General features: G+C 37.9%; 1 protein-coding gene across 35 annotated transcripts in view; it reads left to right on the plus strand.

Moving 5' to 3' along the window:
* Positions 1-23,822, plus strand: part of LOC131456742 (receptor-type tyrosine-protein phosphatase delta-like) — a 316,523-nt gene that overhangs the window by 259,320 nt on the left and 33,381 nt on the right. For 10 of the 35 annotated variants that reach the window (XM_058625309.1, XM_058625322.1, XM_058625315.1 and 7 more), the window contains 10 exons: positions 8,828-9,016; positions 10,033-10,041; positions 10,752-10,769; positions 12,747-12,857; positions 13,899-13,910; positions 16,537-16,806; positions 19,559-20,140; positions 20,562-20,707; positions 21,216-21,360; positions 22,966-23,271. In XM_058625309.1, the coding sequence (XP_058481292.1) occupies positions 8,828-9,016; positions 10,033-10,041; positions 10,752-10,769; positions 12,747-12,857; positions 13,899-13,910; positions 16,537-16,806; positions 19,559-20,140; positions 20,562-20,707; positions 21,216-21,360; positions 22,966-23,271 (1,788 nt within the window). The remainder of the gene's footprint in view (positions 1-8,827; positions 9,017-10,032; positions 10,042-10,751; positions 10,770-12,746; positions 12,858-13,898; positions 13,911-16,536; positions 16,807-19,558; positions 20,141-20,561; positions 20,708-21,215; positions 21,361-22,965; positions 23,272-23,822) is intronic. The other 25 variants (XM_058625328.1, XM_058625332.1, XM_058625336.1 and 22 more) reach the window with 11 other exon arrangements.

Genomic DNA, 23,822 nt, shown 5'->3' on the forward strand with positions numbered 1-23,822 from the left:
GCAGAGATTTTTCATCTGTGAAGGTTCTTCTGGCGGGGGGGGGGGGGGCTGGTGATTAATTGTTTGACTCTTACAATGGCATCCTCATAATCTCAGGCATTAGGTGAGGATTTTTAATGACAAATACTGTAAGCAGCATTCCATTAATTATACAATCTCAAAAGGGATTTATGGAAGAAACAATCAGCACAGGGCAAAGAGGGAGACGGTGCCATTTTTCACAGAGACAGAGTGTAGTGAACCTCAGGTTAAGAGAGATTTCTGCACCTTCACCTTCCCCCTCCTATATTTCGCTGCAATGTTCATCACAGGAAACAATGGATAGGATTTCAGAATCCATTCCCGTTTCACTAGATGGTCACTCATCTTGCCTCAGGTATTTTCAGTTGTCTCAAATTGACTGTATTTAGCAAATAACTAATATAACTAAATATAAATAAATAATGTGTATAGCAAATTAATTACATTTCGGAGGTACAACGCTATGCAGACGAAATGCCACTTTGTGTGAGTGTGTGCCTGTTCCTCTTTAAATTAGAAGTAGCTGTGTGAGCCAACTGTGGCCCATTCACTTCAATATTCATTAACAAGCTCTGTACCTGTAAAACCAACTAATGAAATCAATATTTTCCCCAGCCTACCAACACTCTTCCAGTATGTTTTAACTGAAGTAACTTTCCTTTTCACTGCACTAATATCGACGTCACTTGCATCATCGCAAATGTGAACTCTGCGGCACTATCTACTGAAAAAAGTACCTGGTATTATGCTAGTGGAAACGTAACTTAACCGTGCCATGGCGAGGCGATAATGATAATGATAGTGTGAGAGAATGATATGATGATGGAGAGGATAGCTGTACGTGTGAGACAGTTTGAATGTAGACAGATTTTAGGGACATGGTCGTCTTCATTAAACGTGTTTTGAGATATGACTAGGTGGACAGGAAGCGACTGTGTGAAGCTATTGGCTTCATTGGATCAGAGGGCTTCGGAAGTGGCCCAAGGCATGTAACTTGGATGTAGTCTCACATTTCAGTCTTTTCCTGTCTGTGCAATCACAAAAAAATCTGGATGATAGATACTCTTGGATGTTCAGATTAGTCCCTCACCACACTCTACTTGTTTTGTTAGATGGAAGGCCTGAACATTTTGTTTTCCATTATGGGATTACTTAGGCAATATGTACACATTGTGGATGCCAGGAGGCTTATTTAGGAAATCTGCCACCAAAGAAAGCTCTCGGGGAAAAGCTAATCTTATTTAGACCGGACAACATATGTACTCAACAGCACCCGGGATGTATCAGTGAGATAAATACGCATTCTCTGTGGGTATTTAGGGGAAATTTACTCATCTCAATTTATTTATCATTTTGCTCTGCTATGATGCAACATGTGCTTTCATACTCTGCATGCTTGTCTCACTTGATGCTTTTTTAAATCAGTGGCTTTATCCCTGAATGTTGAGGGTCATTACTCTGACTTGCATCTGAACTATTCCAAGTATTCTACCCAAGGCAGTGCGGAGACATCGATATGCTAACTGCAGTGTCCAGACATGTGTGCAGTGGTATTTATCAAAAAGCCTTGTAAATCATCCAGATCTGGTTTTGCATTTCCAGTAAGAAACAATTATATTAAGTGGACAGTAAGTAGAACTTTAACTAAAACAGGTAAATTAACTTCGGATAATCAAACCATCACCAGTGATTTTCACACCAAAGCTTTCAACAATAAAATCATGCGTGCAAGTTTAGACAGCGTGTGAGAGTCTCTTTGCGACTCATTGCTTTTAATACATTTTTTTTTTTTTTTTTAAAGTGACACAAGTTCATGGTCAAAAAGAATATGTTCACAGAGGTTTCACCTTTGCATAGCTTTATGGACAGGATGACAGATGGAGTGCTGTGTAAAGCAGCTCCGTCTAAGTCCATTTTGAGATATAGTTAACCAGCTGCAAGTAGCTGATAAGCAAAGGGTGGTCTCAGATGTATAAACTGTCAATCAATAGGTGCTGGATTGTAGAAGTACACATTCTCCCTACAATGCTCCTCATACGTGAGCAAGGAAAACAACATTCACAGACAAGCAAAGAGAAAAATAGAGCAAATGCCGTCATAGAATTGGCACAAAGTGGAATTTCTGCCCATCTTTGTTAATCAAAAGCTTTTACATCTGGTTGAGTAATTTTGTTTGCATGTAAACAAAAGCATAATTAACAGTTCCCTCTCCCTGGCCGGGTTGGGGGGGGGGATTAATATGTCAGTTGAACAGGAGCCGAACAGAACATTTTACTGTAAACACATTTTAATGAACAGTGTTTCTGTGCTAATGTGTTCCAAATCAACAAACTCAGTAAAAAAACTACTAAAATAATGTCACTCCTGCACAAAGGATAACTCTGACATCATTGTAACCCCAGTATCTGGTTTATGGTTATATAAATACCATACATTCCCTGTACATTACTCATTTAAGACTTCCACCCTTCATCTTAAATCTTAAAATTAAGATAAAACCCTTTCCTTTTCCACCGCCTCTCACTAATTTTTTCATACGTAAAGTACTAATTCAATCTTGGCCAGCTAATGCATTAGCAAGCCATTAAACAAGTCAATCTGAAATCATGTCCTTGTGAGCAGTAAGAGTGCAGTGTGATTAACGTGATTAGCACCCTAACCTTGCTGAAATCACCGATCATCTTTCTTACTTTTGTTGATTTTTTTTAAGTGTGGGAAGAGCTCCAATCAGTGGCCCTCAACTTCAAATTATATGCTATTGTGTGGTGGTAAAAAAAATAATTTGGCTCAGGCTGCAGAGAAAACTAAGCACATGCTGTCACACTTCATGGGTAATGTTTCTTGGCTTGATTTCTGTGCTGAGGTTTTATCTTAAGAGGGAAAGAGGGAATCTGATTGACTCAAAAACTCTGCAAAAATAATCTTTTAAGGAGTTGTGTGTATGAAAGTTATTGTCATATTTATTGACATGGAATCTCCTAAAATGACTGTGCTATATCATCAGAGATTAAGAAAACATGCTCAAATGAAATACTGACTGTACTTACAACAATGCTTCAGCCAACGTATTAACAATTTAACATTCAAGGGGTACAAATGTAGCTGCTCATTTCTCCGTTCCGTCTTTTAGTACATGTGGGATTGTTAACTCAAACTACCTGGCAACCTCAAGTCTCTGGAGAGGAGGAGAAGGGAGGACAACACCCTCCAATATTTGTATTATTTATTTGGACTGCAGTTCCAGTTTTAAACTGGAGTTGCATATCTTACATATAACCAATTTAAAGCAGAAGAAAAATGTAAGAGTGGAATACTTAAGGACATAAGCTTACATTTGCACACTTTGAGCCAAACAATCCAGTAGGTTTGGCTAGGAAGGGATTTTCCAAGCAACAATACCTATTGACCTATGACCCGTGCTACCCTCTTTGAAGAGATGGAATCCTCTCTAATATGTCCAACAAATATATCTTATTATGGCCTTCAGGGATTTTCCCCCAAGAATAACTTCAATCGCAGGGTGAAAAGCCTTGTTCCACTGGGGGAAAAAGGTCAGACCAAATCCAATCCATGTGAAGTAACCGCAGTATTAGAGCCAGAATGTGACCAAAAAGGTTTATAATTTTATTGCCTTCCCTTGGAAAGTTCAGTGTTATAAATGATTATTTGCTTCCCAAAGTCTTTTGTAGTTACTGAATTACTTTGATGCCAACTATGATTTTGGTGACATAAAACAGCTGGATTTATACTCCACTTACTGGCCATTATGTTTCTTTTGAATGAACTGTCCAAATAAACCATTTTAACATTTCAACTTTAGAAATACCAACATATAAGGGGTCAGTTTAATTGAAGCTCTAAAGCACTTCACATAATGTGCAAAGGGGTAATTTAATATCCATATCTAAAAAAAAGTATTTTCTATTCAAACAAAAAGAGACCATCAAAAGCCAGAGCCTCAGAGCTGTCTACACTCGAGCATTGTGTCAAACTTAAGCAAATATCCTTGTCCTAATTTCACTGTCTGGTTCCCCCATCTTTGTAATGCATTCCACTCCAGAGTTGTAACTGCATTAGTCTTGTAATACCTTGTAAACATCACATCAGAATGCACAGTCACACAAGTGCCTTGCTGCAACACTAGCAAAAACGTACGGTGTATCTGATGACAACTGAATGCTACCTTAATCTCTTAGGACTCAATTAAGCGTAATCAATAAGAGCCTAAACAAATAGAATAGTACTTGTATGTGTTGCTCAAAACATTACATCACAGCAAGTGGGAAGTTAGAGTGTGTGTGTGTGTGTATGTAGTGACAGCTACCGCAGTATGACGACAAATAGTGGTGAATTTATGCTGCGTTCAAGCAACTAAAATGGCCACTGTTGTCACACATAGCAAATGTGATTTTACTCTTTCTTGTATTTGGAATGAATGATCAATAGATATAATCTACTAATGGGTTTGGTTTTACATCCAGTGGCCTAATGTCTTCAGCAGAAATCTGCTCACTGAGGGGATTTTTGAGCCAATGTCCTTTAATACTCCTCCCATACTTGGCACCACACACTCATGCGGCCTGATAGCCTCATAGTGGCTAATTTGTGCAAATTGTCATTGGGAGTCTTTTTATATCAAGCACCAGTGCTCAGCACTTCTCTAGGTGACTTCAGCATTTCTCTCCCTTCCATCTCATTTAGTGTGTAGATCCATTGTTGAATATACAATATGGGTGTGTAAAGCAGAAACTGCCCTTGTCTTACACTGTCCTTGAGATTGCAGTTCTCAGTGAGGAAGTGTGTGTGTGTGTGTTTTTGCTTAAATTCAGCTTTCAGTTTTGACTTTTATACATTACACAGTGAAGCCTGGCATACTGTACAACACAGCATATTAACCTCAACACAGAAAGCACACTAATTGTTTCCAATTTCCAGTCCTATTTAAATGCAACTCAGAGATCCCTTTGGGAGTAAGGCTTTCTCTTACTGCTGATAATTTAGGTAACTGCAACACAAAAAACAAACTCATGACTGCTTATGACACTGAAAACATAGCACTCGGTGAAACCTGGACACAATTGGTCACTAATTGATTGCTAATTTCATTCTCAAGTTTTAATAGTCTGTCAATAACCCAGCTTCTACAAAAAAAATTGCATTTGTGTCTTAAATTAAACAGGGATTAATCTTGGCCCTCTGGAATTTAAGGGAAACACTGCAGTAACTGTTGATGTGAATTGTTAATCAATTAAAGTACAAGTTACAAAATATGTTGATCTGTTCAATATCATAATGGTAACTAAATGAGCAAGTGCTTGTGTCTTGACACTCAAATCTCAACTTCTGTGCAAGAAAAGTTTTTTTTGATACTTCACGGTTGATGTCATGACATTTTGGCCATTCGTGATGAGCATGAGTATTCATCTGTAAGCTGCCATAAATTACATTTCCAGGCCAAGCAAAAATGAATTCAAAAGGCCAGAAACTTTTGTAACAGATCATTAATTTTAAATGCTCTGCCTGGAGTAATCATTTTTCTTCACTGGAATGACTATCATGTTATACACACACATTCAAAAGAAAAGGAAAAATTTGTTAATGTTCTTTTATACTCTTTATTCCACCTCGTTTTATATGTACGTTTTTCTATTAGTCATACTGAAGTTTATGTAAATCAGACATCCCTACAATAGTGCGACAACCACAACAATAGGATCCATTTTTTGACTTAAGCTGCACCTTTTAACCGATGTTTTCCGGCACCCTCTTCTTTTCTCCTTAGGGTTAAATAACCAGTGGAATTTCTTAGTGCAACATGAGAACAATCTGACCTCTTGACAGACAGCTAAATTATGATGTCTCCAGCGCTATGTTTTGGAATGCATTGTGATTTTTGGACGAGCTGCTTCTCCCTGTCACACCCAATTACAATTCTCAAAACATATACATGCTCCTAGGCGTGCTACTGGCTAACGTGTTTCATAAGCTGCACTTTTGACTCACTGTAGAATCAACTAATTGTCTGTTTGACCTTGAACAGACTAAAGGGAGCTTGGACAGGAGCTCCCATGTAAAAAATAGTATTTCACTTCCTCTCTGCCTCTCTGCCTTTCACCATTTGAATAAGCACCTTTGTAAGTGGAGTTCCTCACACAAGACAGTTCCTTCATTGCTCCATACTTAATGTGATCGTTCTATGAATTTATTATGATCATCCTTTTGTCTGTGCCCTTTACTGTTATTCATGATAAAATATCACATATTGTACAACTGCTTATCTGACCCCTCGAATCGCAAAGGGTATCAATCACAATTGGAAATTTATGTACCTTTGAGTGCATGTTTTCACCGTTTTCACGTAAGTAACATGATTTAAACCACGTCAATGTCAATTTTCATAGACAAAGTTCATATCAAGCTATCAATTCTCTCTGCAAGCTGGATCTCCCTTCTTCAACTACTAGGATTCTGGCTGAGGTGACATTGTAAGGTAGTTGTTTTAATGGAGAATATAAAAACCAAACATCTAAAATGTAAAGCAAGAATAATGTCAAAGCATCTCTGATATACTTAATGGCCAGAGATGGGATATATAATATATGTCAGTGTCAACTGGTCAATATGTGCAATATGTGCTGCATAAATATTATTGCATTTCTGTCCAGAAAGTGCTTTAAGTATGCATTATAGAGCACTGCAACTCATCAAACCAATTTTAGAACGCTTTTAAACATGTAAAAACAACACGCTCCCATCACTGTCAGAAACACTTAAGTTAAGGCAGGGACACAGAGTTTCTTCCAAAAGTTTTGCAGTTCAGTCTGAAGTCACTCATTTGTAACACAGTCTAATTCTGAGAAGAGTTATACATTGAGGAAGTTCCTCATGCCAGATACCCAAAAGCATTGTTGGAAGGTAGCCATGATTGTCGTTTGGCTGTGTGCAAGCTATGGCATCTCAAAGCTGTTTCCAGACTGATGTCTACTCATGAAAATTTAATGAAGAAAGTGGTTCCAAAAAGGTGCCGTTTATAAGACCAACCGAAGACACTAATTAGCCATATCACAGCAGGGAAAGGTGCACATCAACCTTGTTGGCATTCAGAATAAGCAGGTCTTGTTTTGGAAATAAAAACTAAGAACACTTACATTTTGCATGTGTGGATCTTATGGTGTATGGGATATTCCACTGTAAACCCCTTTAACGATCAAGCCAAAAACACTTCCTGTTTCACCATGGATGGCTGGTTTTATAATGTTTTATCATTCATAATGTGTATATGTTCAATAAGGTACATCTACACTCTTTCAACAATTGAAGGAACAACATTGATGATGATGTTGCTATAGGCATAAGAGACATTATTAAACAGTTCTGTATTATAGGTATATTATGGGCTCAATCTGGACAAGAAATATTAATTTAGTAATTCATATTTGACATTATAGTTATAAAAAATAGTATGGGACTGAAAACAGCAAGATGTTGATGAACAACAGACAACAAAAGAACAAAATTCTCATATTACCACAAGCTGAATAATTATTAATCAGAAAACTTTTAAAAGCATGTAATTTGATCCTTAATTATCTCAATTCAAGGACTAGTTGAATTACCTAGCTTTGAAGGTGATTTTTGCTCATAACAGCCATTATAGACAAGGACTAGACTTTACTAATGAACCACCTCTTACAGTCAGCTAATACACCACCTGTGTATTCAGTAAATGAAAATGAGAGAATAATCACACCAAGCTACTGAAAACAAATGTACCTTCATACTATCCGACTACAATAGAAACAAATCTATAGATGTGAAGGCATGCATTTCCACTTGAAAACGTTTCTGTCATTTCAATGCGTGTTAATTCAGACAAGTTTTGCTGTGGGGAGAAGCACCAATGCTATGTGTGTCTGTTATCAGTCAGTCCAATAAATCAGCAATGGGTTAAACTAAACAAACTCAAAAGACGGTCCAAAAATGTTGTTATGAGTCTTTTTTTTGTTGCTTTACAAATGTTTGAAAATGCCATGTGTATCCCCCCCGAAGATATACTGTAGCACATAATGGGGATGCTGTTGCTTTGTTTGGTCTACTGCATAGACACCTATCGTAAGAACAAACAGCAATGTGAATTATCTTCCTTTACATCTCGAATGACAGCAAGATGAAGCTCGCCCTTGCACAGTCAGTAAGTGAAGACACAGGCAGGAACAAGACATCTTATGTAACACAGCAAAGCACCTGGACTCTTCAAAAAAGAAAAAAAGCTCCACCTCTCCTGGCATGTTTATTCCATACTTGCGAGCTGCTTGCTTGCGTCCAGATGTTATGCTAAGACCTGAAAGTATTCAGACCCCTTGAAATCCAGTGTTTTAGATTTACCTTGAAATGAACAAAATTGCCAGTTGACTCTTTGCTGTTGCCCTTAAGATTACGGTGCACATGTTTGCGTTGTAGTAGTCAAGTACCCTTCGATTGAATTTTGAGTTTCTCTTTCAGATTTTAAAATCATGACACTTTTTTCACAATAACTTCAGCTATTTACTGAAAACACTTTATTTTGTGAATGTGGGTTGAATCTAAACCATTATAAGGGAACCTATTCTTTCTTTATAATAAACTAAATTTTTTTTATATTTTCAAATATACAAAGGCATGTTTGAGTTTGGCAAAAAGTAATATTATAATTGTCTCTTATTTGCTTTAGATATCAATTGGCTTTCTCCCCACACGAACACAGGATTTGCAAGGGAACCTGAAGTTGCTCAGTCTCACCTCCTCCATCTTTTCCAACTATTTTCAGAGGACCAGCTGCCCCCTGGTTTCCCCACCATAGACATGGGTCCACAGTTGAAAGTGGTGGAGCGCACACGCACTGCCACCATGCTCTGTGCTGCCAGTGGCAACCCTGATCCAGACATCTCCTGGTTCAAAGACTTCCTCCCTGTCAACACCACCAACAACAACGGGCGCATTAAACAGCTCAGATCAGGTAGGGTTTTCTCGGCTGGAAACTAGATTACAAAAGGGAGTGTCTTTTTTCTTGTTTTCTCTGTCTGATCTGCTCCCCCTATTGTCTCCTCTGGTCTTTCATCCTCTTCTTCCTCCCATAATTTAACTTCCCATTTGGCTTTTTATTTTGTAGGTAATGGCATTGTCTCTACTATTTCCTGTCCTTCACTCCCTGTATTCCCTGGTGTGTTTTGTCTGTATGTGTGTTTCCCTTTGTCTTCCAGTATTGTCATGGGCTGTTGGGATTGTTTCCCCCTCTGTTTTTGCTGGCTTCTGCGCTAACCTCTGCCCTCATTGCTCACTGCTGTGACTTTTTACAATAACTTCTTTTGCTGTATTGAGTTGATTTTCTTTCCACTGTAATGGTGCAGTTATCTTTTTGGATCCATACTTTTCGTTTCTTGTTTTTTTTTTTTTACAATTATTACTCAAAATTTGGCTTCATGTGAAAGAAATGCACATGATTTTATATTTGATATTTGAATATGAAATGAGTCAGTAAAACAAATTTCAATAAACATTTGCTTTACAAAAGAATCTTCTTTAGGTCAAAGAAAAAAACATTTCATTATGGACACTAAACAGCCACAGTAGTGTGTACAACTTCATAAGGCTTTCCCCTTACCCCTTGATTCTTTGAACTTACTTTGTTTTTATTTGCCTTTGACTTATCCCAATATACCCCAATATACTAAAAATGTTAAATAAATTACAGCTTTCAGCTCTTTGTGCCAGCTAACATCAACACGACTTGTAATTTTAAACCATGTATGTTTGACCACCTGTCTTCAGATTTCACAGCTGTCCTTTGTTAAATCGTCTTGCTAACCTTTGCTGACTTGTTTTCAACAGAACTGTGTAGAATTAACATTTATTTCTAATGTGCGACTTTGACTCTCGTAGAGCATTAACGAAACCTTGTTAACCAAACTTACTTAAAGAATATAATCCTATTCTTATGCTGTCTTTCTTCTCTCTATATTTTTAAATCTACAGAATCCTTTGGTAAGTGCTTAGCTCTAAAGCACACATCACCCCCACTAATTTCCATGTTTCCAACAACTATTAAAATGCATGGCATGCATTTTACTAACAGAGAGATTAGTTTCAGGGCTACTACTTCAGGCACACACACACACACACTTCCCTCACCCCACATTGTTCAAGTGTCCTGCCACTGTTAGCTGCTCTGTCACATTTATCTAGTTTAGTTTAGTCACAAAACTGACCTGGGTCATGATCTGTCCTCACATGTTTGTCGCTGACTCACTGACCAGCTACTTACTCACTTACTTACACCAGCAACATAGGAGTGGGAATTTCAAGATTTGAGGGACAGGATAATCAGCTCAGGCCAAGTAAAGGGATCTCATGTCTCCTTACAAACTCATACACAAAGTCCTCAAAGTCTTTCCCTTCAGTAGATGGTCTTCAGAAGCCATCACCACTTCCAAAAATGGCACTACCCCCCGTGGTACATCAATGTACAAGTTCTTCTCTCTGACCAATGATTTTTTTCTATGATGAATCCTGTCTTTCTTTGCAAGTAGAGTACTCTTATTCTCTTTCTCTCTCCTTTCTCTTTCCTCTAGTACCTTTTATTTACATACCCTGTTAAATCTAATTTAATTCTTCTTCCAAAGCCCCCAGCCTCTATCTACTCGTACTAATGCTTCTTCTTTCTAATCTTATTTGCATTCATATTATCCACCCAGGTGGTACTCCAATAAGAGGTAAGAGTGCTGAACTGACGTTCACAGAATGAAAATAATACAAATTCATTCTTGCTGTCAACCCATTCATATTCACTTGGAATCACCTCCATTTCTGTCCTGTTTACCAAGACCAAATCCCATTAGTTCATATGGACCTTCCTTCTTATTTGTCCTGTTTTGTTGACTAAATTTGTATTCCATTTTTTATTTACTTATTTCTTTCTTTTTCCGTCCATGCTTTATTTACTCCTTTGTATTCTGGTTTCAAGAGCCCGTTTAGCTCAGTTGTGATATGCTTGCCCTGGCTCAAATAAGCATATCCAATGACAATTATTTTTTTAAACTATATTTTTTACGTTCATTTTTGTTTCCTTTTTGGCCATAGCGAATCATGTGTCCCTCTTTTTGTCCAACTAAAACAACCAAGCATTTTTCCCCCTTAGCTGTTCTTGTTCAGCACTAAAGTATGCACAGATGCTGTGGAATCACGCAGGCATGCTGAAGACAACATTGCCTCTACTCTGCTTTTTTCTCCCAAAGAATTCTTCCTGTCTTTGCAAAGTATTTTTTTTCCATTTCTTCTATTTGCTTTCCTCTCCTGTACCTCTACAAAAAAGCCCAAACAACTACTTTTTTGATAAAGTTTCTCCGGTGCTTTTTTCTCTTTCACCTATTTTTATTACTTTTCTTGGGTTTCAAGAATATTTTACTTTTTGACTTTTTTTTTCTTCAGGGTTTGGGAAGGCAATCAGTAGAGTCTGGCGAGGACCCGATTTGCTCATTTTTGCCGTGTGACATGGAGCTGGAGAGTTGTTGATGCTTAAAGCCATTTTTCCCTGGGTCATGAGACACCACACTGCTGATCCCATTGGTGGATTTTTATGGGTGTCTTTTGTAGCTTTTACAAGCTAAAGCAGTGGTTGGTTATTTTCTTGTCGGCTCAGGCTGATATTTTGAATTTTGTCTTCTAATGCAACTGCATTTTATTTTTCAGCTAAGGGTTGTCAGAAGGTTGTAAGTTGTGCCGACATACATTTCTTGTTAAGACATGCATGTCAAACTTTTGTTATTGAGGGTTATATGTTGGTTTTGCCTTACATAAAACTTCAATAAACTTTTTTTCCCTCACATAAAAGCAGCATTTTTCAATTTTTTTCTGTGCGCTGCATTTTTTTGAGAGTAACCTTCACCTAGATGAAGTCCAAAATTATTCTATTAGGTGAACACTAGACTTGATCCGTGATTGAATATGCTAAAATTCATACCTAAATTTCTTTCTTTCACTTGTTCTCCCTTGTTATGCTGCTTTCTTATACTGTAAACCTCTTTTGTTTGATCCATGTTTCCCTGAAGCAGTATCACTCATTCCCATACTGACCAGTCCAGTGACATGTTGTATATTGACAGGCTTGCCCCTAGTCTTTAAAGTGGAACCTTTTTTTTTTTTTGCATTCAAATTAGGATGAATGTCTTTTTAGACCCTTTGACCTTAAATGAAATCAGCCTTTTTTTATTGAAGTAGCTTTAATATATATATACAGTATATATATGAGAGACAGAATTGAAATGAGGGTATATGTAAATGTTCTACTTTTATGTTATTTTTTATTTTCTCTTCTTCTTACTTTAGGCGTGTTAAGAGGAACAACATATTGTCTTGCATGACTAGAAAAGAACGACAGTCTTGATTTTACATCAACAAATGGATCAGGCTGTGATAATGGAGAGGGATAAACTTTAGAATACAGAGTTTATAGTTACAGCTAAAACATTATTATGCAGTTTATTTTATAATGCTCAATTATGACTTTTCACAAACTGCCCGACAACTGAAGCTTGAAAGGACAAAGCCAAACTAAAAATGAAGGTGGCTGATGTTGGCCTCCTTCAGGTCAAACGACTTATTTCCTTATTATTTTTGCTTGTGAACGTGATGCAAACACCATAATTTTTAACAAAACAAACCCTGCTACCCCATTTGCTATTCCCAACCAGGAGCCCTCCAGATAGAGCAGAGCGAAGAGTCTGACCAGGGAAAGTATGAGTGTGTGGCGACCAACAACGGTGGAACACGTTACTCTGCCCCAGCAAATCTATATGTCAGAGGTAAGAAACGCATATTATTGGCGCTGTGTTCATCAAGCACTTAATGATTCTTGTCTCATAAATTCATGAGAAATCTTTAAATCAGCCAATAAAGTCCACAGGGGCCATAGCCTGTGAGGTCATTGTAAGTACGCCATTTGTTTGTTTTTTTTGTTTGCTTATGTGTTGCACTTGACTGACCTGCACTGGTTGAACCTACAGTATCTGATCTTTATGTGTTTCTGGTCCTTTATATTATCCCGAGTCCAACACCAATAATGAGACTGCTTGCTGTGTTTATCTACTAATTGCCTTTCAAAGCTGATGGTTGGAGTAAAAGGTGGACAGTCCTCCTCCATCATTCCCAACTCTTTCCCAGCAGTGACCAGATCCTTTCTGGCCTTTTTTTCCCTCCCCACTGATCAACATTGGAAGGACACATTTAATCACACTACATTTGTTATTAACAGTGTACAACTCTAATTATAAAAGGGTGTTTAATTATCCAACTCATATGTATAATTAGCTTGTTAAAAACAGTTAAAGTTGGCTGTGATCTCTCATTCTTTTAATGTTACATACACTTGTGAAAACCTCATTAGGTATGATTTTCACATATTATATATGTATTATCTTATTTCTCTTTAAATGTGTATGTGTAGCCGATAAACTATTTTTGTCTTCATTTGTATTCTCTTAATATTAAATGTGGTTTAGTCATGTGGTTAGCTTTCATAATTATTAGCTATTATCCAGAGACCAAAGGAAAAAATACATTCAATTATCAGAGTAAGCTAACCACATGGCTTAGGCAGAATTTTTGTCAAAAGTAATGCTTTTTTACATATTTGAGCTCTGACTGGTAGGAGTTTTGTAATTTGGGAGTGAGGGACATACAAGGGGGCTCCCTGCACAGTACATATAAGGTCCTTCGAATTGTTCAAGTCGCATCTGAACACCTAAAACATGGCCTTTTTACTCTCTGTGTTTCCCTTGTTTTTCTCCTTTCCTTTTTATTTTTTTTGTTATTTTGTTCTGCATCAAATTCCCTACATCCCTCAGAGCTGCGAGAAGGTTGGTGTGTTTTTACTTGTTCAACACCACACAAACAGAAATGAGTTCATTTGTTTTCCCACAAATGTATCATCTTTTACAGACATTAAAATAAAACCACAGGTGCATAACTGTGGTCTTTTCTTTCCTCCATGTTACTGATATCATTCTATACATGTTGCACATTCACTGTTCATGTTCCCCATAATTATGCCCTTCGTTCTTGTCAGAATGCCGATGCATGTTTGCGTCTTTGAGGTGGGGTGGCAGGGACCATATTTGCATCTGTCTGAGGGCCTATTTGCATGGTCACCTGTTCGTGCATGTGCTCCCTTTTCCCCAGCCCTTACCCTCTCAGTGTTCTTGCGTGTCACAAATGATTAACAATAAACAACACATTAAGTAATGTGGAGAAAAAAAAAATCATCAAATAAACGTAAGAGAATAACTTCTTTTTAAGAAGTGTTATGTTATACAATTTGAGAGTCAGGACAAGCACACTTGATTTCTATTGCTTCCTGCATCTAATACCGTCTTTTCTACAAAGCTTTGTCATTAGTATGTTAATGTTTATCTCCATATAGCCATTTAAGCTTCACTACCTTTAAATTTCCTCTTCAAATTAGCTCCCTTTTCTGTTAAACTTTGTTAAAGATAATATATATAGGCTTAACCAAAAAATCCATCTTTTGTTGTAATTGGCACTAAAGGAAAGTACCAAGCTGTTAAAACAACCTTGCCCACAGAGATTCTACACTTCCTCTGATGAGGACAGGAGAGGATAGCATGAGCGGGAAGTCATGAAAAAAATATGTATTTATAGTGTTATTCACTAGACTTGACAAATGTAATGATATTCAAATGACAAGGATAATATTATGTCTTTGGGGAGTATGATCCAATTGGTTATTAATTAAATATTGAGTGAGAGAAACGTTGTATTAAATAATGCAAGCAGTTCCCCCATATTTCCTCTCTGGAGAGCAGCAGTCTGCTCAAAGGAATGGGCTTTGTGAATTAGTAGCAGGCAACAATAACCATGTGCCTTTGTTGCAGTCATATTGCAAATACCTGCAAAAACAACAAGTTAAGTATCTCAGGACTGTTTACCAAGCAGGAACCGTTTTATGGCAATACATATTTAGAATTATGTGAATGACATTATCCGCAAGGGTCAGTAAAGAATTTGACAAGCAAACAAAGCCATGTCAACTGTAATCAGTTTAAAACTGTATGCTCTTATTTTGTATAAAAACTTGGAAATTTGCCCTTGAATGTCATAGCTTTTAACTCTATGATCCTTAGCTTGCACTTGAAGTACTTACAGAAATGGAACACTGAAACTAGACTAACCCCTTTAGTTCACTCTGCAAAAACACTTCTTTCCTCTGACCCTTTTGACTGTTTATCTTGGCCCTGCAGCCCTCTTCCCTCTGACTCCCTCACCTGGCTGTCTCACAAAGTCACATTTTGTTCTCGTGTGCATGATGAACTCTTGCTGTCCTCTAAAAGGCTATTTATGTGCATTATGGATGTTTTTATGTTAATTTAAGAGTGACTTAATTTAAATTTGAGACCGTTTTGAATGTGTATTTAATAGAGCTGTCAAATGACATGCATTCAAATCCAGTGACTCTAATGTGTGTTTCGGAAAACTATCCGAGTCACAATATGTACCACATTTCTATTAAACCAAGACATTCCGGTAATAAGTGTTTAGCACAAAACTACAATTATTGCACAAGCAGCAACCCTGTGCATCTTGTTTTGTATTCGTATTTTGTGCATTGAAAAGATATTACCAGTGTTGTTTTACTGCAGAATTTTACCTCTTCCTTTTTTTACGACATACGTGATTACCAGAAAGTTTTCACACCACCTGCATCTTAAACTGCATGGAGACACCTGCAGTTCTTTGTTAACAAAATGTAATAGGATCATTACACATGATTGGTCTTTTTATGATTAAAGACTTCTGCAGGAGTTCTGACTTCTGAATAGTGTAAGCTTAGCCTTGCAAGTGTATCTTTAGAATGGTTTACAAACAAAAATGCAGGACAGTAAAACAAAAAAAAAAAGACTTATCACTCTGAACTTGATCCAAAGTGTGAATGCATAAAATTTGACAACTCTACTTTGAACTGAGCCTGAAAACCAGAGGATTAAAAAAACAAACAAAAAAATCCTTTTGTTTTGTGTATGACTTTTAAAACTATTATTGTTGTTCGTGTGATGCGAGGATGTGATGTGGCACATTATCTCACATCAGCTGGAAGTACACAGCCTCAAAAGTTGTTTCTCTGCACAACTGTGGAGTGCTGTCGTCTCTTCAGCACTTTATGCAGTTTTGTACATCCGTACCAATGGAGTATTTTCTGCATGTCGGTCGTGTTGGTGTTAATTCATTTACCATTGAAATGTTCATGCCTTGGATTAAATGTGTTGAAATGTCATAATTCTCATCAAGCAATAAAACATAATTAAGATAAGATGTCCATTAAGATTTTTATGTTACACTTAAAGTTGATTGATTTTGTTAGTGTTTTTATGACATAAGTATGCATGTTAAATCATCACTGTTACAGTGTTAATACTGAATATTACATTTTCTGCTCGTTTTTCACATCATGCTGTGGTTCTTTTTCAGTGCGCCGAGTGCCACCGCGATTCTCCATTCCACCTACAGACAATGAGATCATGCCCGGCGGCAGCGTTAATATCACGTGTGTGGCAGTGGGCTCTCCTATGCCATACGTCAAGTGGATGCTGGGTGCCGAGGACCTCACACCAGAGGACGACATGCCGATTGGACGAAATGTTCTCGAGCTTACAGACGTGCGGCAGTCAGCCAACTACACATGTGTGGCAATGTCAACCCTGGGGGTGATAGAGGATGTGGCACAGATAACAGTCAAAGGTAGGGCTGCACCTTATTTCCCTTTAAGATCTTTGCACACAAACGTGCGGATAATGCAGATGCAAATTACGACGCACCCTCCCATGCACATCAAGAACGATGTGAAGAAACAAATAAGTTATGAGGACAAGGGGAAAAAAAATTGCATCGACGGTCTGCGACCAGAGCAGGCTTCATACGCACAGGCAGCTCAGCGCGAACGTCAGTGAAAACCATTTTGAAGCTTGATTTACATACACCATCCCACTGAAGCTCCATTGCACATGTCTTGGCATTGTTTTAGAGTTTTTCTTCCTGTTCATTAAAAAGAACAGGGTTTTGGGAAAACAAACACAATTGAACGATCTGCCACCGTGTTAAATGATTGGACTGTACATCATGAACAACACTCGTTCTGATTGATTAGCTGTGAATTGGGCAGAAAAATAAGCTTGGGAAAATTGACCAGGACTCGGACAAATAGCGGTCACAATTTCGCACGACGAAATTACGCAGCTGATGTGAATGCTGAGTTGATGGGACACGTTGAGATATTTCAAATGTATGAATAAATAGCATGGGAAAAAAAACGCATCCGTTGTGCAAAGGCCTTTAATCTTATGCATCTGTGGTTGATAAACAACCCAGTAGGAGGACTTCACAGAGGTTCACATACAGCAGTTCTCTTCCTCCCACCACATGCCATTCCGCTGATTTGTCTGTTAACTAGAAACTACATTCATGTTCAGCCCAGTTAGGGTATTATTCAGTCAGGGTTTTGGAATATTTAATACTTTGCAAAAATGTTTCACTTTTTCAAGGACAATTTCTCATTCAAATTATTTGAAATGCACTTCAGACAAACTCATTTTCTACTACTTGCTGGTTCCATGTAGGCTGCTTCAATGCAGAAGCATCATTCCACCTTCAAATCATTCATCCCTCAATTCAGCTTTTTCTTTTTTTGAACTTCACAGATTTGCCACAGTTACAGTAAAAAATTGGATGAGTGGATGATGAATTCTCTATTCAACTTGCTCTGCAGCTCACAAATTTCACTCTCCGTACATGGTTTTCTACCAGAACCTAAACAAATGTGTCTAGTTTCATACAATGTGACTACCAAAGCGAAATGACTTACTGAATTTGATCTGCGACTCTCTGAGTAAGAGGAAAACCATCCAGTTTCTCCATAGACCACAATTTAAACTGACCTATCCCACTTATGGGCACAAACACAAAAGTTCACAATTCTACAGTATCTTCACAAAAACTGTGTTAGGTTTCTCAGGCCAAGCCTTGTTTCCATCATGGTACAGTTTGTGATGGTTAGGCTTGCGTTTCGACTGAGAACAGTACCTTTACATGGTAGGCAGGGTGTGTGCTGTGCACAATCGCAATTTCAGCAAGATATGTAGCATGACGTTGTACCGCTGCACCATGAACAACAACATTGACAACATAAAAGACAACAATGAGGACATCCAGCAGCTTGTTTTGTGGCTGTTTGTCTCTACAAGAGCTTTTGAATAGACTGCAGGCATTGAAGATACACTAGTTTCAAGTTAGTGTCACTTTTCTATCGCCCAATCAGCTGACTGGCATCGGTCTAGCTCCACCCATACAGTACTGCACCATACCATTACTCTGGTACCCCATAAGAAAGGGTAGCGAAAAATCAAAGGGTTGGATCTGGTTATTTTGGTACTGTTCCTTGCAATCCCACTGCATTTTTTTCAGAAAGTGCCTTCTCTAGTTTTAAAATACATACATTTAAGTTGATTTATTTTGTGGTAAAGTATCCAAGCGGAGACTACATGCACTGCTTTAAAGAAAGTTATTTACATTTCACTGCCATGATAAGTCATATATGGAGGATTCATGGATGTCTTAGACAAGCCCTGGCACCAGCTTCAGTGCATTAGATGTCAGATTAAGAATATAGTGAAGTGCTTATCTCTCAGCTGGAGTACTACAGAGCCAGAAAGCTCACCATTTCTGATTTTGAGAGGAGAGGAGAAGGGGGGCATGAAACATTGAGTATTGTTTGGTGTCCTATGAAGGCATGGCAGGTATCGGAGTGTAATCATATCTACACTGCAGTGTACCAAAGAGATATCCGTGCCTGGTCTCGCCATGTTTGCGTGCACTCAAGGGACCGAGTCATGTACACACACACTCGGCTTTGTTTTTCCTAGACATAACAGAGATATTAGTCACAATATAACAATCTGGCAGCAAGCTCCCCCAGAAGCACACTTCAGATCGTGTATAAAGACAATTTATTGCTCTGATATCCTTTGCCATGTGCCACAGCGCGGGGAATTAAAGCAATAAATTTACCTGTTAAATTATTAAAGTGATAAACACTGGGAAACCTGAGATTAAAGGCAACAGCATTCCCAGCTTGTGAAGATGGTATATGCAAGTTTTTGTTTTTTTTCACATATCACACAAAATACTACAAAATATGCACTTTGTCTTAAACAAATGTAAACTATGTAAGTGAAATAGTAACAATACACCATTGTCCCCTAGCTAATACATAGCGTATGACTTGTCGGTCTCTTAAGGCTCCAGATATACTTTATATCATCAGTATCAAGCGCAGTGGGCTGATAAATGAGTGCAATCAATATTATTCAACCATCAACAAATTAAAATAATGTCTCTATGGACTATGACATAAATTACTCTACAGAGACATAACTTTAATATGGCTGCATTGTAATTTGCATATTTATTAATATTTATGTAATGATTATCATCACAGCATTGCCCAAGGCTCCTGGCATTCCTGTGGTGACAGAGCGTACAGCTACCAGCATAACGCTGACCTGGGACTCTGGCAATCCTGAGCCGGTCTCCTACTACATCATCCAACACAAGTCCAAGTTCTCGGAGGACTCGTACAAGGAGATCGATGGTGTGGCCACCACTCGGTACAGCGTGGGGGGCCTCAGCCCATACTCGGACTACGAGTTTCGGGTTGTGGCTGTGAACAACATCGGGCGGGGGCCACCCAGCGAGAGCATCGAGGCCAAAACAGCTGAACAGGCACCCAGCACGGCGCCAAGGCAGGTCAGAGGTCATATGCTGAGTACCACCACAGCTGTTATTCACTGGGATGAACCGGAGGAGCCTAATGGACAGATCATGGGCTATAGAGTCTACTACACTATGGATTCTACCCAGCATGTCAACCTCTGGGAAAAACAGATCGTTCGGGGTTCGAACTTTGTCACCATCCAAGGACTCATCCCCAATAAGACCTATTACATCAAGGTCCTGGCCTACACCTCAGTTGGTGATGGTCCCCTTTCTACAGACCTTCAAATCATTGCAAAGACCGGAGGTGAGTATAACTTAATACAAAAAAAAAGTCAATTTAAATTCATTCAAACGTTCTTAATTTTGGGATGTCACAAAGCACCATTTTTGGTCATTGATCCTCATTAGTGGGTTTCGATTTTTAACCACAGCAGTAAATATACAACTTCAAGCTGTCAACATACACTTCCTTTTATGAGAATATTTAACTAAGACCAAGAAATTCAAAAGTTTTCTTGTTTACTTCTCATGAAAAAGGTTTTTTTTTTCAGCATGAAGTAACTGTGAACTCTTCGTCTCGGCTGTACTAATGAGGCTGAAAGAATTACTACATCTTCTGGAATACAATGTGGCTCTTGTGGCAATAAGCCTTTCCACAAAGTTTATGACTGTAACATTGCAAGATGTGTAAAAGTAATGAATTTGTCCCTTCACTTTAATTCCAGTTCCCTCTCAACCAACTGACTTTAAGGGAGAAGCCAAATCAGAAACAAGCATCTTACTCTCATGGATTGCCCCCGCACAGACTGGACAAGAAAATCAAATCACAGGATATGAACTTATGTATAGGAAGAGGGACGACAAAGAGGAGGTAAATATTATCTCACACGATGACTTGAGCAACACGTCTGTAATTTCTGATCAAACACTGTTCATAATGTAGAGTTGAATGGAAAATGTCACACTATTCAACTCAATATGTATGTGACTTTTTATTTTGGGTGACATTTTATCTATATATATATATATATATATATATATATATATATATATATATATATATATATATATATATATATCAATAGGTGTAGGTCATCGGTTACCCATATTTAATTTATATGCAATGACTTGAACATAAAATCATTAATGCCTTATCAATTATGCATATTAAATGAAATCCTATTTACACAGATTGTTTTTAACTGCTCCACCCACACTGTACCATACCATTACTCTGGTACCCCATAGGAAAGGGTAGCGAAAAATCAAAGGGTTGAGGCCAGTTATTTTGGTACTGTTCCTTATAGAAACGCAAAAGAATACGTATTGTCGTATTCTGAACCAAACTTTTTTTTGTGTCTTTTTTTTTTCCATCACAGAAACGAATCAGTTTTGAGCCGACAACAACGTACTTACTGAAGGACTTGAAGCCTTTCACTACTTATACTTTCCGGCTGGCTGCTCGTAGTAAACATGGAGTTGGAGCTTATACCAATGAGATCTCTGCAGAGACTCCACAGACACGTAGGTCCTCTTCCTTATCTGACAGAGTTCCCACTGTTTGCAAAAGAACCCATTTTCAAATGCATTCCTAATTGTATGTGTGCTACAAAATGCAAAAAAGTGGCAGCAAAAATATCAGGAATGTTTTGAACACTGATAAAACAAGATTTTTTTTTTTCCTTAAAAGGATTGCATTTGAAAATAGCTACGGTGTAAATATTTAAATAGTACATACGTTTTATGAAGTGTATTTGACCTTACATTATTCCCTTTGAAAAGGCTGCATGAACAGCAATGCAGACTTTCCTGTGAAGTCAGGAGACAAGGTTGTAAAAAGCACATGCTCCATCTTTGTTGTGCAAAAACAGTCAGGCCTAAATGAACGATAAAGCCTTGACATATCAATATTAATTCCCCACATTTGCATCACTCAATGTTTTTGGAGTGAAATGGCATGGTTTGCCTTTAGAACGCCTTGTCTCTTGATAATAAATAGTGACCCAAAACATGTGAAAAAGTGAGCTTTCTATGTAGTTGCACTGCCTAAAACTACATCTATGGACATCAAAGGGATGTCCCATTTTCATTAAGAGGAAAACCAATTAGCAAATGGAAAGTTGTAGAGTAACTGTCTCATAGAAAGCTCAACACAAGTACTGTCTGTAGTTAGCGACCTTTGCATTCGACAGACCTCAGATTTATGGGACAGAAATACATTTGAAAAGTAAGATTGGGTTGTTAATACAACACTAAACTACTGCCATTAATTTTCACTTGTTTTGAGTGACAAATAACCTCAAAAAATAAAAACAAAAACACATCTAAACATAAATCTTAGGTCTCTAAAAGACAAGGGCAGAGATCAGGTGGGTATAATGGTCTGGAGACCAAACTCTGCCTCGATGTATATTCTGAGGTAGCTGACGAGTTTAATTAAAAAGAGCTTGCATGCCAATGTTATCAGAGTCTAATAAACCAGTCATGTCTCCTTGGGAAGTTCTCTGTTGTACAATCAGGCTTTTACCACAAACCAACAGGCTTCGGAAAGGTTGGTGACAAAAACAACATTTTTCTATTATAAACTAGTTAAGGCATCAACCTTTATGTTTTTGGATTGATGGTAACTGCTTGCCAAATTTGTCTTAGTTATCACTACATTTCTTTAGAATTGTTTGCTTAGAACTACTTTGAAAGTGTAGGATTTCATTGAGAAGAAACATAAAAATAATATATTAGGATATATATTATTTTGTTTCCCTTTGTTTTTATATCATGTCTTTTTCATCGAACAGGTAGGTCACATGGTTGTCTGTTTTTCAACACTTTTCATTCATCATCAGTGTGCACACCTAAGTGTTGGTCTTTTTTGTCATCGTGATGTTTTATTGATTCACTGATTTTGTTGATTACTTTTATTTACCCATGAGTCCTTGTGCTTTTTCCTTATTTGTTAATTTATTTTCCCTTTTTTTTCCTTTGTATGGTCAATTATATCATCATCATCATCATCATCACCCCGATCAAAAACAAAAACACCTCTAAAACAAATATCCAACTCTATGGATGGCCTACCAAAAAACAAACGACCAAAAAACAACTTGCTCCAAAATCCAACTGACCAACCAGAACCCTCAGGCCCACCTCAGGAAGTCAAGTGCCATAGCCCCAGCTCCACCAGTATTCTGGTAAGTTGGTGGCCACCCCCAGTGGAATTACAAAATGGGATCATTACGCAATACACTATCCAATATACTGCAACTGAAGGGGAGGATACTACTACTCGTCAAGCCTCCAACATCCCTCCGGAAAACTCCCAGTACCTTTTGGAAAACTTGGAAAAATGGACAGAGTACCGTGTGACAGTCATTGCTCATACAGATGTTGGAGCAGGACCAGAAAGTCTACCACAGCTCATCCGCACAGAGGAGGATGGTATGTTTACGCTAAACAAAGCCCCAAGTGAAAATCCAGTCTACCCCTTTTAACCTACCCCGTCAAATACTAACAACTTCACCTGTTATCTACAATTCCCTCTTCTTTTCTACCCTCCTTTACCTGCTTCTGACTGTCGCCATTTGATACTTTAAGCCCCGTTTTGGACTCTCACTGCACTTTTTTTTGCCTGAAAGTCTTTGACTCACTTTGCAAAAGCATATTTTTGCCATTTTTTCCCCCACAATGCTGCTCAATTTCAACACATGGTATGGCATTTTCAACTGCTGGCCTGCAACTTCCAATCCCAACTGTCATTTTTCAAACTATCCTCTCTCTGTTTTTGAATGGCAGGATTTTTATGTCACTTTTTTGGAACTTGTCTAAAGGACAAGTCGAGGACAGTGGGAATAACAAAAGGTGGAAGATTTTTTTTTTTTTGTGGGCCATATGTGATTTTTTTCTTCCCTCATGTGATAGAATCATTTTTTTGTTTATTTTTCCTTGCACCATAGCCAAATTTCTTGCCGTGCTTCAAGAATTTCAATAAC

Source organism: Solea solea, chromosome 3 (assembly GCF_958295425.1).
Source record: "Solea solea chromosome 3, fSolSol10.1, whole genome shotgun sequence".
Classification (NCBI taxonomy): domain Eukaryota; kingdom Metazoa; phylum Chordata; class Actinopteri; order Pleuronectiformes; family Soleidae; genus Solea; species Solea solea.